This window comes from Argentina anserina, chromosome 3 (assembly GCF_933775445.1).
Source record: "Argentina anserina chromosome 3, drPotAnse1.1, whole genome shotgun sequence".
NCBI classification, from domain to species: Eukaryota; Viridiplantae; Streptophyta; class Magnoliopsida; order Rosales; family Rosaceae; genus Argentina; species Argentina anserina.
Genome location: NC_065874.1, coordinates 3,149,403 through 3,165,058, shown reverse-complemented (window position 1 = coordinate 3,165,058; position 15,656 = coordinate 3,149,403). Strand labels below are relative to the sequence as shown.

General features: G+C 37.8%; 2 protein-coding genes across 2 annotated transcripts; both read right to left on the bottom strand.

Moving 5' to 3' along the window:
* Positions 1 to 356: 356 nt before the first annotated feature.
* Positions 357 to 4,479, bottom strand: LOC126786636 (ubiquitin-like modifier-activating enzyme atg7). Its single transcript, XM_050512515.1, has 14 exons — positions 4,287 to 4,479; positions 3,704 to 3,921; positions 3,320 to 3,511; positions 3,173 to 3,227; positions 2,948 to 3,045; positions 2,637 to 2,826; positions 2,422 to 2,524; positions 2,195 to 2,339; positions 1,956 to 2,114; positions 1,658 to 1,846; positions 1,330 to 1,530; positions 1,125 to 1,240; positions 809 to 968; positions 357 to 691 (listed from the first exon to the last, which is right to left on the bottom strand). The coding sequence occupies exons 1-14, from the start codon at positions 4,423 to 4,425 to the stop codon at positions 521 to 523; spliced, it is 2,136 nt and encodes a 711-aa protein (XP_050368472.1). The 5' UTR covers positions 4,426 to 4,479; the 3' UTR covers positions 357 to 520.
* Positions 4,480 to 11,337: 6,858 nt separating this feature from the next.
* Positions 11,338 to 14,824, bottom strand: LOC126787807 (putative transcription factor bHLH107). The gene is made up of 2 exons (XM_050513713.1): positions 13,961 to 14,824; positions 11,338 to 11,996 (listed from the first exon to the last, which is right to left on the bottom strand). Exons 1-2 carry the CDS (start codon positions 14,261 to 14,263, stop codon positions 11,520 to 11,522), a joined length of 780 nt encoding a protein of 259 aa, XP_050369670.1. The 5' UTR covers positions 14,264 to 14,824; the 3' UTR covers positions 11,338 to 11,519.
* Positions 14,825 to 15,656: the final 832 nt, after the last annotated feature.

Below are 15,656 nucleotides of genomic sequence, written 5' to 3'. Positions count from 1 at the left end.
TGAAGAATTTCAAGTTCATGGTCGCTGCACCATTCAATTACTCGGACGTCGAATGTCAGTGGAAGGACCAGGTCGAGAAGCTAGATTGGCCAGATCTTTCAAGCTGCCAACTTATAATGCTTTGGTATGTGACACCCAATTCTCAGGTCACAATCTCCACTTTATAAGTTGACAATTTCATTCCAACTTACCCTATCGACGTCGTTCTCAGCACTACAATAGAATTTCATAATTGACTGATCAGATTTTGTGCGTCTCACTGACTCACAGTTACTGTATTCCTTACGATTGAGCAATACTCTTGTAGCATACGAGATTTCAGAAACAGCAATATACTTTAAAGGGCTGTAAAGGTGTTGAAATGAGTATATACTTGTGGAGATTAGAGAGTAGTACAATTAACAATTGATCACGTTAGAGATAAACTAGAGTGGTAATTTCCTAGGTTACCTGTACAGTGAGAACAAGTTAATTACAACGTGAATGATTTTGAACCCCCTCCTAGAAACAAGAAAGAACATTAAATTTCGACACAATCATCATCATCATCAGTTCCATCATCCCAATCCATCTGAAATGCAGTAGCTGTTTTCATCAACTCTGTTAGTCCAGTCACATCCTCCAGATATGTGGGATGGTTGATTGCTTGTAGTATAAAGTCCATTCCCCTTTTCCGATATTCCGACACCACCTAATATTATTCAATTTTCAGGGACAAGTAGATAGTAAGTTACAAATACGGGAGCGCTTCTGACATCAGCAGTTCGGAATTAAGATGTATAGATAAATAATTTAACGTAAAACTTACAATGCTGCAACAAGCTGTGCAACTGTCTGAGGAGTGGCCTACAAGTGTCATCTGTGAAAACTGTCCAAGGGAACCGCGGATTTGATGTGGTAAAATACCAAGAGGTTGCTCACTGCTTCCGTTATTACTAGAGTTTGCAATTTCACCTTTGGCAAATATCCTGAACATGAGTGCAGTTTAACACCAGAATTTTAGGAGAACCATTGAGAAAAACCAAAATGCAATTCTAGACCTTAACTAAGACGACAAAAAGCTTTGCAAAACTCAGAAAAAAAAAAACTAATAAATCAGCAGAGGCTTCATTTCAAAGACTTACCCATCAGGGTGATGAAGAATGCCAACTAAGAGCTCAACTGCAAGAGCTGAGGCAATAGGAGCGAGGCCTGGTCGTGTGACAGTGCATTGCTGGTCCAAGGTGCGGTTGGCAGTTGACTGCACAAAGAACGAAAGGCTTATGGCTGAACTACAAATGCATACATGATACGGCTGTAATATATTTTATTTACAATCCAGAAAATTACATCAATAGGCGCAACCACATCATTGCAGAAGTAGCATCCCAATCTGTGCCCTCCATTTCTATCAGTCAGTGCAAGGTTGTTCAGATCAGTGGATAAAGCATTTGTAGCTTCAGATTTTGAGTCATGGCTATAGCTGCATGGGCCTGCTCCATGGCGCATAACTAAAAAGCTATCAAACCCCAGAGCTGCAGTTATAGTAATCTGCAGGCAAGCAAATGATGATTATAGGTGAATGATAGCTATAAAAATAGAGCTCTTGATCAAAATATGAGAAGACAGTATCTAACTGTACCGAGTTGAAAGCTTTTAAAGGATCGAGCCCACATACCTTGTTAGTATTGGCACAAAGAAGAGAAGGCAGCCACCGACTTTCTCTTGTATCCGTTAACAGAAAAACTGCATCATGCGAATCAATTAAGTCATGCAGGCGCCTACAATCATCAAGCACACTCTGCTCTTCTTGACTAGGAATGGGATGTCCAGGCATTGGTATAGCCATGACAATACCCTCTGCTTCCTGATAAAAGATCAAAGGATGTATCGATAATATTAGAAAAGCAACAATATACACAAGGACAGAGATTTCATTTTCAACAAGAAAAAGGGCAGAAAAATCAGATAATTACCACGGCTGGAAATATTTTATTGAGACTGTTAACTGCTGCTACAGCTTTAAATTCACCACCGTTTAGACAGTCATCTAAGGTGTACAGGGATTGCCTCAAGGGATTAGACATAGCCACCCTGCCATTGTCAACCAATGTAATTTTCCGCACGCCCCAAGCCTGTGACACGCCTAAAATTTAATCATCTGATAGACGGAATCAGAAATTCATTTGTAAGTTGTGACTTATTGAGCACTCACCATAAGCATGCGAGCAACCTGGCATCCAAGTGTACCTGCTCCAAGGAGGAGACACTTGAGAGAGGACAAGGTACTTAAGTTGAGAGAAGGCAAAGCACGCCATCTCATCAATTTCAAATTCAAATCAGCAGCAGATACCGCCAACCTGTGAAAATTGTCATAAGGCACTAAGATATCAATGGTCCAATAGTATTATGGACAACAGAAAGACAATGCAGGCAACACACCTAGTTGGATCCATAGATTTAGCCAGGCTAATGCACCTCGGTGCTCTTTTGCCTTTGTTAAGTTCCCACCCCACTGCATTAGGTGTATGATAATCTCCCCATCCTAATCAGGTAAAAGAAAAATCTTAGTTAACCTATGTGTTCAAGCACATTAAAACTGTAGAAGAGAGATACTTCATCCGAAAGGGGCTGTTGCCCAATTTCTGCAGTTCTACCTTGTTGAACTGTAATCTGGGCTTCACCAACAAGAGACAATCCCAGATCTGCAAAACCACGAGTCTCTCTATAGCATAGGAAGCTAACAGACTTAAGATCCCATCTCGATCCAATAAGTGCAAGCAAGTTCCGAAGCGGCCAACCAGGGTTCTTTGGAAGATGAGATGGATCGTAGAATCCAAATAGGACCTATAAACCACATGTGAAGAGTAGTTCTAAGTTGAACAGAAGTTCTACGGAAAATAAATTCTAGTTTTCTATCAGCTAAATGATCAACTACAATTCAAAACCAAGCGTTAAGCAGACCGACCTTCTGATAAGAAGCACTTTGACAGGATTCCCAATCCCTTAGATGCTTAATGGAAGCACATGAATTTGAACCAATTACAACCAAAAAGAACGGCACATCTGCATCAGATACCTTAGGTTAGAGAGGCACAAAATCTACATTCTACAGGTAAACTAAACTATATAAGACAATATCCCACTACAATATATCAAAGATGCTTGTGTATAACCGCATATATAAATATACCTGTAGTTAAGCTCGAACCGCGCCAGTCATTTAATACAGACGTGACAGATTCTGCCTAAGAAATTTACGAAGGTCCAGACGTTAGATAAGTAATAACTACTTAACTAGCTTAGTAATGTGGTAGAGTGATAAAGTTATCCTACATACCTCCTCCACACTAAAAACTTGTGAAGCTGGTTTCAAATTAACCAATGTTGCTGGAGGATCAAGCACCAGAGCCGGGTAGGCAAACCAGTAATGAAAGCTCCATCTTTTAAGGTCTGCAAAAGAGATAAGGAGAAACCTGGAGAGTACTGAACTATCCTCCAAAGCTTTTCCATTCTGAATGTCTTCCCAAATCTGAATATAATCAAGAAGCGCATGTATTATGATGCATGTCTTCCAAAATCTAATTATAAACAAGACGCATATTATAACTATGCAACATCTGCATTCACTAGTAGTCTGACACTCTGACCGAATCAGAATCACATATCTACACCATAATTCAACTGAATACTACAATGCTGTATCGTTTACTAAATCGGTTACCTTTCTCGCTTCTGCTTTAAGCAATCCCTGTTTGTCAAGTGCATGAAAGCTTTCCACCGTGTTGGTGTTGTAAAGAATGCCGGGAACAGAGCATCTATTCCTATTACCCCGACTCACAGCCGGTTCACTCGACTCTTCACTCGAATCCGAAGGCAAAGACTCAGCTAGAAGAGTCAAATGATTTGACACCCGAGAATGTGAGCACGGCGCATAGAATCCTGTAAAAACAGAACCAATCCACATCTCGGATTATTATATTCATCTCTGAATCAAACCTGTAAATGTTCAACAGATCATAAACTAACTAATGCCAATTGAACCCAAGTTAACACACACTTTTCTTCAATGCCTACTATTCTTTTCCACCAATATAAACTCAAGTCTTTCTGATTCTTCCTAAACTTATAACAGGTCAAGCAGAGGACCAAAGAGCACCCAAAACAGAACAGAGTTCAAAAAAATATTAGAACTTTCAAGAACCCACAACCTAATTCGGCTTAAAGTTTCGTTCTTTATTGTTTCTGTGAAGATTGAATCAGATTCTCTGAGAGCAAAAAGGAAGACAAGGGAAAAGAGCGCGAACCAGTGATGGGGATTGGAGAGTCGTCGATGCCGAACTTGTTGAGCTTCAGAGAAGACAATCTGTGCCAGAAACCCTCGTCGACTGAGCTCTGGAACGGTGCGAATTGAAGGATGGATTGCTCGCTGTTCTTGGCCTCCATGATTTGTGAAGCCCTCTTCTTCTTGTTTCTGACTTGTTTTAGTTTTTTCTTGAGAAGAAAAGTTCTTGAAGTATTTACCTCTTACTCTTCAAGGAGGAGGGTGACCAGTATTTACCTCTTCTTCTTGAAGTATTTACTGTTTCACTTACTGAGTCACACAACGGCTTGTTAAAACCCGTCGTCTGAAACAAAGTCACGCGACGGCCTAAAATAAAAGCCATCATCTGAAGTATGATTATCATACGACGGTTATAAAATAAAAACTATTCCGGCCTATGTTGACAAATCGACAATGCCGAAAGATGTCAATCAAACATGTTTACACGGTCAGCTACTAATGGTAGAATTCATACTCAACTACCATTAGATATAAATTCAAAATAAGGAGAATCTTTTAAAAATTGAGTTATTTTGTTTTCAAAATAATGTCTTATCTTGAGTCTTTTTTTATAATCATGTCTTAAAGTATGGCCTTCCTTGAAGTTCCAAACCTTAGTAAGGTGCCACGCTTAAATAACAAGATGGTCATCATGAAACACGTACAATTGGATATTTGTAGGGCATGTCTCCACGACAACCATCATCTAACTTTTTCCAGGACATGTCTTGGTCTCCATGTTTATAATATGCTAGTCTACCAACGTCATATTTCACTACCACAACGAAGTTGTTGTTGCAAGACGTACCAGACGAAATAATAGCTCGAAAAACTTCTTTACGACCTTCAGGAAGGGTCATGTGTGCCTGGGATTGGAATGCTGGCTCCTATTATCGGGTTAATGATATGTGCTTTTGATTTGTTCCAACCTACTTTGTCAAACATGACAATCCACCCATAAGATGTACCAACAATGGTGCCAGTAGGAAACAAGTCGAATAGGGAGTTGGGATCAAATAGGGACCATAAGATATACCAGCAATGGTACCATGTTCCTCATCGTGTACACCTTATCAGAGTTGGGATCTAATAGGGACCAATTTTTCTGGTTAGGAAGCAAGAGACATGGAATCCTAGGTAACCGAACGTAAGAGCTACATGATTTTGCAGCGGCTCTCCAACCATCACATACGCCTTTAAAGTATAGGATGTCTCTAAAGCCAAGATGGAAGGTATGAGTTTTATGAAGATCAACTCTAGTAGCTCAGTAGGAAGCTCATACCACTTTGCGCTTATGCTTGTGATGCTACTTTTTCTTCTACCTCAACAACTCGACCATGACCATATAGCTTGTTGAAATTATCGATCTACCACCTTATTACGTTTTCTTGAATCTTACGAGCTGCGTCATCGGCTGACTCAGCAGCCGTTCTTTGTCTCTTTCTTTCTAAAGAAGGCAAATCCATGATAGGCGAAAATACAGAGACGTGGTTGTGGTTTGGAGTTATTGATGATCAGTATGACCAGAATTCTTCTACTATATATGAAAAGTGTATTAGGCTGAATTGAATTCTTTACATTCACATTTAGGAATATATACTCTCTTCTTGTACAAGTATGTATCTCCTTCCACTCATGTTTAGGACCACTAGGTATTGTCATGTGTTACTACGGTTATTGATGTTGGATTCAACATCATGGGCTTGGCCCAAATTGGTGTTCCTTAAGTTATCATGTGAGTTGTAGATGCTATGGTTTCTAGCAAATTGAAGTCATATATATATATATATATATATATATATATATATATATATATATATATACAGTCTCTATCCAGAGTGAAGCTTCATTCTGAAATTACAGAGTGAAGTTCTAATTTTAGCACACTTTTCGGTCAAATATTTTCACCATAAGCAATTCAATAGTTATGTATGCTATTCAAGATCATCTCTATAAAATTTCATCTAATTCAGACATCGTTAAGGTATTGAAATTAGATTAAATCAATGAATGAATTAAAACTGTTCAACGTGAACCGTTTGTGTAAATCTCAATTTTGAAAGCTCAAATCATTGTTAAATTGGATGAAATTTTGTAGAGATGATCTTGAATAACATACCTAACTATTGAATCGCTTATGGTGAAAACATTTGACCGAAAAGTGTTCCAAAATTAGAACTTCACTTTGTAATTTCAGAGTGAAGCTTCACTCTGGATAGAGACTGTATATATATATATATATATATATATATATATATATATATATATACATGTGAAGTTGGCAGCCATATTGGTATCAAAGGGAGAGAGAAACATAAAACCTCAAAGGCTACAATATACCATCACTTCGTGTTCTATTGTTTGTATTATAGAGAAGGCTCGAAGAGAATTGGGTGTATTGGGTTTCGGTGGAGAGAGAGTTATTATTAACTCTAGTTGTTTGTTTCTCATATTTGATCATAGTGAAATATTTGCCGGTTCCGGGGGTGGATGTAGCTCAATCACATTGATTGAGTGAATCACTATAAAGCTTGTGTCATTGTGTTTCTTTTCTTTATTATTCCATATCAATATTGTTGTTTGTTTACGCTTCCGCACAACAAACTAGTATCAGAGCAGGTTCCGAATTGGGATTGATATTAATATTGTTTGGAAATCATGGTTAACAATAATGTTAACGGTGAGAAGAAAAAGAAAGGAACTGAGTCGTCTTCAGGTTCTTTGCTTGCTAGACCATTAATTGGCAATGCCAAATTTGAAGTTGAAAAGTTCCATGGAACAAATAATTTTGGCATATGGCAGTGTGAGATGATGGATGTCTTGTATCAACATGAATTGGATATTGCTTTTGAAGACAAACCAGGTGACATGACTGATTCGGAGTGGAAGCAGATTAATAAGTGGACTTGTGGTTCTATTAGATTGTGTCTTGCAAAGGATCAAAAGCTCTATATTATGAGGGAAACTTCAGCAAAGGAGCTATGAAAGAAGTTAGAAGATCAGTACATGGTCAAGAGTGCAGAAAGTCGGTTTCACCTGAAAATGAGGTTTTTCCAGTTCAACTACAAATAAGGTATTTCTATGACTGAACACATCAATGATTTCAATAAGATACTTGCAGATTTGATTAATTTAGATGTTCAAATTGATGATGAGGATAAAGCTTTGTGTTTGTTGAATTCTCTTTCTGACGAGTATGAGGATTTGATTACAACATTGTTGCATGGAAAGAATGAAGTGAAATTTGATTATGTGTGCAATTCATTGATTAATAATGAGTGTAGAAAGAAGGAGAAACAATTAGATAAAGTGTCGGGTGAAGCACTTGTAGCAAGAGGCAGATCAGATGACATAAAGTTAGGTGGAAAGAGAGGTAAATCTCGTTCCAAGTTAAGAAATAAATTTCCTACAAAAGATGAGTGTGTCTTATGTTGTCAAAAGGGGAATTGGAAGAAAGATTGTCCCAAGTTGAAGACTAGAGACAAGAAAGACTCAGAAGTGAATGTGGCGAAGATTGAAGATGACGACGACTTCGATTTTGCTTTGAGTGCAGATTACTTTGAAGACATTGAGATTAATTTGGTTTTGGTAAGCTTATTGATACTTGATTATTCTGATAGATGGATAATGGATTCGGGTGGTACCCACCACATGTGTCCTAACAAGGAATGGTTCTCTATTTTGAGGAAATTGGATGGTGGACTAGTTCTTATGGGTAATGATAGTCCTTGCAGAACCAGAGGGCTTGGTACAGTTCGTCTCAAGATGCATGATGGGACTGTTAGAGAATTAACAAACGTTCGGTATGTTCTGAACTTGAAAAAAAATTTGATTTCTTTGGAACTTTGGAGTCAAAAGGGGTACATAATATATTGAGGAATGATGTTGCTAAAGTTGTTTCTAGTTCACTTGTGATAATGAAGGGTACTAGAGAAAGAAACTTGTATTTTCTACACGGTAGTACAATGACAAGTAAAACAACAGTTTCTGAGATTACAGATGATGCAGACACTACCAGATTATGAAATTATTGGCCCTGAGTTTGTGATATTATTAGCCGCTTCCGCACAACAATTGGTATCCGAGCAAAGCTATGCATGGATTGGTGAAGCAAGGCTTGTTGAAAGGTGCAAAGACTTGCAAATTGAAATTCTGTGAACATTGTGTTTTGGGAAAGCAGACTAGAGTAAAGTTTGGTACAATAATTCATCATACTAAAGGAGCTTTAGATTATGTTCACACAGTATGGAGACCCACAAAGACTACATATTTGGGAGGTAAGCGGTATTATGTTACTTTTGTTGATGACTTCTCTAGAAGAGTATGGGTGTACACCATGAAGCATAAAGATGAAGTCTTATATATATTTGTGAAATGGAAGAAGATGATTGAGACTCAGAATGGTCGAAAAATTAAGAGGCTCATGTCAGATAATGGTGGTGAGTACAAGTCTCATCCGTTCTTGAAATTGTGTTAAGATGAGGGCATTGTGAGGCACTTCACAGTTAGAGTAACCCCGCAAAAAAATGGGGTAGCAGAACGCATGAATCAGACTTTGTTAGAGAAGGTTCAGTGTATGTTGTATAATGTTGGATTAGGCAAAGAGTTTTGGGCAGAGGCAGTTACATATGCAGGTCATCTTATCAACAGGTTGCCTACAACTGCAAATGAAGGCAAAAACTCCTATAGAGGTATGGTCTGGAAAACCCTCTACTAATTATCATTACTTACATATTTTTGAATGTCCTGCTTATTATCATGTCAGGGAAAGTAAGCTTGATCCTAGAGCAGATAAAAACTATTTTCTTTGGTTTTAGTGATGGTGTGAAAAGATTCAGGCTATGATGTCCAAATACAGATTATTGTGAGCAGAGATGTTACATTTGATGAGACTGTCATGGTTATTCAGAGTGAGTAGAATAATTCTAAAAATCAGAAGATGACTATAGAGAGTTCGAAGCAGGTGGAGCTTGAGAAAAATATTAATGAAGCTCCAGGTGATTCAGAAAACATAGAGTTGATGATTCAACTAATAGAGATACATGTACTGAAGTAGAGGCTCAAATCCAAGAGTCTACACAGGAAGATGAACCTATTGCATTGAGAAAAGGAAAGAGGAATGCTCTAAAGCCAGCTTGGCTCAATGATATGGTGACTTATGCACTTCCAATGACTGAAAAAGAAATTTCTACTGCTTATGAAGAAGCTGTAATACATGCAAATAAGGTGGAGTGGGAAAATGCTATGGGTGAGGAGATGAAGTCTCTTCACAAGAACAAGGCTTGGGAGTTGGCTCAGTTACCACACGGGAAAAGAGCAGTTGGCTGCAAGTGGGTATTTTTTAAAAAGGAGGGATCTCGGTACAAGGCTAGATTGGTAACTAAGGGCTATGCACAGAAAAAAAGAATACACTACAACGAGGTATTTTCTCCAGTTGTGAAATATTCTTCTATTCGTATTCTTTTTAGCCTTGGTTGCACAGTTTGATCTTGAGTTAGTACAACTTGATGTTAAAACTGCATTTTTACATGGTGAATTAAATGAGGAGATCTATATGAGTCAGCCATATGGTTTCAAAGTTGCTGGTAAGGAAAATGGGTTTGTAAACTGCAGAAATCATTATACGACCTAAAGCAGTCTCCTAGGCAGTGGTACAAAAGATTTGATAATTTTATGTTTGGTCAGAAGTACATTAGGAGTCTTTATGATCCATGTGTTTATTTTCGCAAGCTACATGATGAGACTTTCATTTATTTGCTCTTATATGTTAATGATATGTTGATTGCATCTAAAAGCAAGGAAGAGATAGATAACTTGAAGTCACAGTTGAGTGGTGAATTTGAGATGAAAGATTTGGGAGAAGTAAAGAAGATTTTGGGCATGGAAATTGAAAGAGACAGATATAAAGACAAGGTATGTTTGTCACAGAAACAATATTTGAAGAATGTATTATATCGGTTTAGCATGGTTGATAAAACTAAACCTGTAAGTACACCTCTTGTTCCACATTTCAAACTTAATTCTTCTATGTCTCCTAGCACTGATGATGATAAAAAATATATGGCTAAAGTTTCGTATGCTAGCGTTGTTGGTAGCTTAATGTATTCTATGGTGTGTATTAGACCATATATTTCACAGACCTTAAGTGGGGTGTGTAAATATATGCATAATCCAGGTAAAGGTCATTGGGAAGCATTAAAATGGATTCTACGGTATATTCTTGGTAATGTAGATGTTAGAATAGTGTTTCAGCATGATATGATGAATCAATGTGTTGTTGGATATATAGACTGATTATGCATGTGATTTGGACAAGTGCAAATCAACTACAACTTATGTATTTACTCTTGCTAGTGGAGCAGTGAGTTGGAAGTTGAATTTGCAACATATTATTGCTTTGTCGACTACAAAAGCCGAGTATATGGCAGTAGCAGAGGGTGAAAAAGAAGCTCTTTGGTTTCGTGTTTGCTTGAGGACTTGGGTGCAGTTCAAGACTATGTGGATGTTTATTGTGATAGTCAGAGTGCTATTCATTTAGCCGAGAACCAGGTTACTCATAATCGTACCAAACATATTCATGTCAGATTTCACAAGATTCGTCAATTGGTGGAGAATGGTGACATAGAACTCCAAAAAGTGGAAACTGAAGACAACCATGTTGATATGTTGACGAAACCGATTCCATTGAGCAAGTTCAAGCATTGCTTGGACTTGATTGGTATTCGTAACATTTGATCCCTATGGGGATATCCGGAGCGCAACATTTGATACAACACATGATGTCTTATGGGATACGTAGAACGTGAAGCCAAGGTGGAGATTTATTTATGTTTGCTTCAACGTCATGGGCTTAGCCCAAATTGGTGTTCCTTCAAGATCTACTTTCCAACAGCGTAAAGCTTCTCAGCTCTCTTTTTTTGAACCTCCTTCGCCAATATTTTCTTCCATCCCGACTGTGTCAGTAGACAAACATACATAAAGAATGTTTTCGAGGTAATGAAAATATGGATTCTATGCAATGTGAGATCACAATATACATAAAGCAGCTTTGTTTAGCCTTTGGTATTATTTATTAGTCTTTGTTATACAAAGTATACATGCAGATATCACAAATAGTCGATCTTGCACACATCCATGTCTAAAGATACAAATATAGAAACCCAATCTAGATTACAGTATGCACATCTCCACTGCCACCAACAAATCTTGCTCCTAATCATGAGGATGAGCTTGAGGTTTCAAAGTAAGAGATTCTTTGTCTTTTACTTGGCAGCGTTGTCCGAGGAGAGTATTCGGGCAAGACTGAGGCCTTGTTGAGGACAGAACTCAGGGCACGGTGTACGGAATTTGCTAGGAGTTGGTATGCGTCAGCAATGTTATTTCCCTCTTTGAAGCCTGTCAAAACAAATGCATTATGCACTCGGTTTCCCAAGGTTGCCATTTCTGCCTTCACCATATTCAAGTGAAGGGAATCAAGAGCCTCTTTTAGGTCAGAGAGAAGCTCAGGGCGGTACTCACAGCAGATGGATGCCCTCAAGGATATGGTTCCATCTGCTACCCCACTGTCATAGTGTTCCACCTTTACTTCATCGGCATCAATTGGAATGAGAAAACCCTTGCTGGATTCTAGGGAAATCTTCTTCAATTCTTTGACTTGGCGGATAACTTCAGCAAGTAATGCAGCTTTGTCCATCTGTAAGTTGCAGATAGGTTAAGGTTAAAGACTCGTCAGAATAGAATTTCATAATTATGTTTCAGACAAGCAATTATTGATAGTAACAGCAAGAGCTGCATAAGTGATTATATTTACAGGAATACATAAACATCCATTGTTAGAAGCCCAGAAGTATTATTACGACAGAAAAAGATAACTATGTAAGTAATGCATACATAATTTATAAAGTGGATCATTTGGAACCGGATGAACCTGCCGACAACATTTAGCAAGATCTGCAAGCTTGTCTTCTTTTCTAATAGTGCAAACCTTATTAACTTATCTCAACAAAGCCGCCTAATAACCACCAAGCTAACTCCAATACAATTTCCACCTACTTTAAGTTGTCCTAAGTAGACTTGTTTTTAACCCTCCCCCCTACGTTCTTCAAGCTGTGGCTAGAAAGATCTCTATCCTATTGGAAAACCCCTGTACTGGTTAAGTTTTCCCCATACATCTGTTTCTTGCTTACATCCAGATGTAATATAAAATCATTTGAAACGGTTGAGCAAGACACATTACATAAAATAAATCCAGATCCAGACCTTCTGATTGAATCTACCACACAGCTGGCATGGAACCCCATGATCCAATCATTAACATCAGTACACTGTATATCCCAAACGTCATATGGTCGGTTACGTACTGTTGGCATCGACAGCAAATCATCACCTAAATAAATTTACTGTTTAACAACCACAGGCTTATAAACTAATATATAAATCTTAGGCTCAGTATGAATCTGATTAGCCTACTCAATTATAATGTTTAATGGTGTCGTTGACTTGGTGATATTATAAACTAAGTCAGAGTTTCTCAGCCACACAGTCTCTATTTTCAGTTTTCCTTCCACGTAATGCGTAGTGTGCTGTACCTAAGAGATATGCAAACCTTTTAATTTTTCTTCCTCTTCATCTCTATTCTAAATTCCTAGCATATGAGAATGTAACCCTAACTGTAAGTTATGTTAAAATTCTTTATTTGAAAATGCAAATAATCAAACTTAGTCGTTAAGCAGTAAGCATACAGACAGTTACTGCAGATTTCACTAATTAAGTTCAAACTATGGAACATGTCCTGCATAAACTTGAGAGTATGATCTCTCCATTTTAGTTCACAATAATATATAAACATATCTTGAAGTTGACTTCTGCAACTTCCACATACAGAGTTGACTCCCAAAGGCATAAATGTACATCAGAAAATTCTATGTTAATTAGAATGACGTGCACAGAAAAATGAATGAACCTTTCTCTTCCTGTAAACTTCACAATTCAACAATACGAGCATATGGCATTATGACGGTTATGTTGTACTACTCACTCAAAGATTCTTGGAGCAAAATTTCAATAAAGAATATATAAACACAGATACTTCTGCTAAATATGGCTCAGAGCAAGATAACTAAAAGCGAGAAACTATTAGCCCCTGAGCCTTGCCGTGCAATTTTCCTGTGATCAGTTCCCACGATCTTCCTAAGTGATCCTTGTTTTATTTGTTGAATCTCTCACTCTCTATCTCTGGATCAAACAGAGGATCTTTTTCATTTTTGCAACGAAAATGAGACGTTGCTAAAATAAGCTACATTCCCTGATACCCTATACAGTTGCTGACCAAAATTTGACATGTACTGTTCCCTTTTCTCTTGTAATCTAAGGGCCTCACAACACAAAATCAAAAATTTCAGCCCAATTTATCACTCTCTCAGTCACAAGAAAAAAGCTCATTACTTTTCCTCAACAAGAATGTTACATATCTATTCTAGAAAGTACTTCAAACTTCAGTATATAAATTTCTTCCTACCTCCTAGCAATGTTGTCCAATAACTATACACATTAATAATTTCACAACCAAAGAAATCAATAACATTGCAACATACCAAAACTAAAACATATGAGCAATACAAATTTGATCCAAACCAAAACATGAAATAACTCACTGACCTTTTCATTGCAGGGAACAAGTCCACGAAGAGTGGAGAGATGTGCATTGATTCTCTCTCTTCTCTTCCTCTCAGCCTCACTGTGATTCTTCAAAGCCGCCAAAGCCTTAGCTTCTGAAACACCCTTCTTCCCCACTCTAGCTGGAGCCTTAACAAGCTCACCTTTCTCACTGTCCAACACCAAAGAGTGTGGAAGAACCTGCACAGACCCGTTTCTCAAACCACCACCCGACCCATGATGCGCAAACGGGTTGAAATAGTCCGACCCGATTGAGGAGTTTGAGTTAAAGCTATAAAACGCCATAAAAATCCTAACTTTGAGCAACACAACTAGTCAACTACGACAAAAGATTGAAACTTTGTTTTTGGTTTCTTCTAGTTCTTGTTTGAGTTCTACTACTACGAACCGAAGCTGGAGAAGAGAAGACCAGGTGGGCGAGTCGTTGGGGCGAACCAGAAGGAGAGCTTTGAAAGAGGGAAGCTTTGAGCTGTGTTGTCTATAACGTTGGCTACACCAAAGGCAGTGACACTTCTTGTTGTGGGTTTGTTCATACCTTCCATTAGGGGAAGCGCAGAAAAGGATTTAAGGGGGGGTTTTGGAGAGGAAGATCAGTGAGAAAACAGCCACATTTTCTTCTTCATCATTATCTTTGAACGCTTGGGATTTCGAGGGAGTGAGAAAGAGAGAAAGAGAGAAAGAGGAGGGCACTTTGGGAATTGGGGTGTTGGGAATGGGACTAGAAACAACGTAAAGGTTAAAGCTTTATTGGGTTTTCGATGGAGATGAAGAAGAATAGGAAGACAGAGAGTCAAAAGGTGTTGGTTTTTGCAGAGAGGCAGAAGGAAGGGATCAAATGGGTTTTTTGGAGTTGTGGAGTTTGAGATGGAGAGGTGGTCTCTAAAGTCACACCATTATATAATACAAATCAGAGTGATAGCAAAAATATGATATGAAAATGGTTGAAGTTTTTTATGAGTTTATTTTGAAGATATATTAGTTGTATTTTACTTGTTCATAGATGCAACTAGGTCAGAAATAAATAAATTGCCAAATAAATCATATAAATGTAGCATCATCAGTAACTAGCTGATTAGAATAAAAAATAGCGAAATGTCTACCCATGTATATTTTTTTGGGTACAACAATGTCTACCCATATATTAATCCTATGGATTATATGGTGGTAATCATAAGGTAGTTTAAGCTAGAGGAGATGAATTTGTGAGCCAAAAAAGCACCATTTATCTGTTTTTAGCCAAGTTTGGCATTCTTCTCTTCTAGCTTGTATTTGTGAGTATAATAGATTTCCAGCTTTATGATCCTGCTACAGAATTTAGGGTTATGGACTTATGCCAAAGAAGAAAACTCACGAATATACCACTTTGTATGCTTTTGCGTAATCTACTTGTGATGAAATTTGGAAGTTTCCGTCTAGCTAGCAAACTTCATGCATTACAATCACATTGCGCAGATTAAATCATGTTTTAGATCCATGTGGGGAATCTTCATTAAAGAAACAGAAGCATAAGCATATATATTGAAGTATGTCTGCAATAATAATAGATTTGCAAACATTTAATCCATGATGAGGTTTTGTTGTTTCTTTTCCCGTCAAATTTGTTAGGCCGTCCAGAAATAAAATACAGAACAATAACACAAAATGTTTTACATGATTTCCTTTTCTTTCATTTCCCTTT

Excerpts from the sequence above, each read along its gene's own strand:
- LOC126787807 (XM_050513713.1), bottom strand. The coding sequence starts at position 14,263 with ATGGCGTTTTATAGCTTTAACTCAAACTCCTCAATCGGGTCGGACTAT. Across the intron at positions 11,997-13,960 it reads TTGTTCCCTGCAATGAAAAG|ATGGACAAAGCTGCATTACT; the intron begins GTCAGTGAGTTA and ends TGCAACTTACAG.
- LOC126786636 (XM_050512515.1), bottom strand. The coding sequence starts at position 4,425 with ATGGAGGCCAAGAACAGCGAGCAATCCATCCTTCAATTCGCACCGTTC. Across the intron at positions 2,340-2,421 it reads AAATCTATGGATCCAACTAG|GTTGGCGGTATCTGCTGCTG; the intron begins GTGTGTTGCCTG and ends CAATTTTCACAG. Across the intron at positions 1,847-1,955 it reads ATAAAATATTTCCAGCCGTG|GAAGCAGAGGGTATTGTCAT; the intron begins GTAATTATCTGA and ends ATCTTTTATCAG.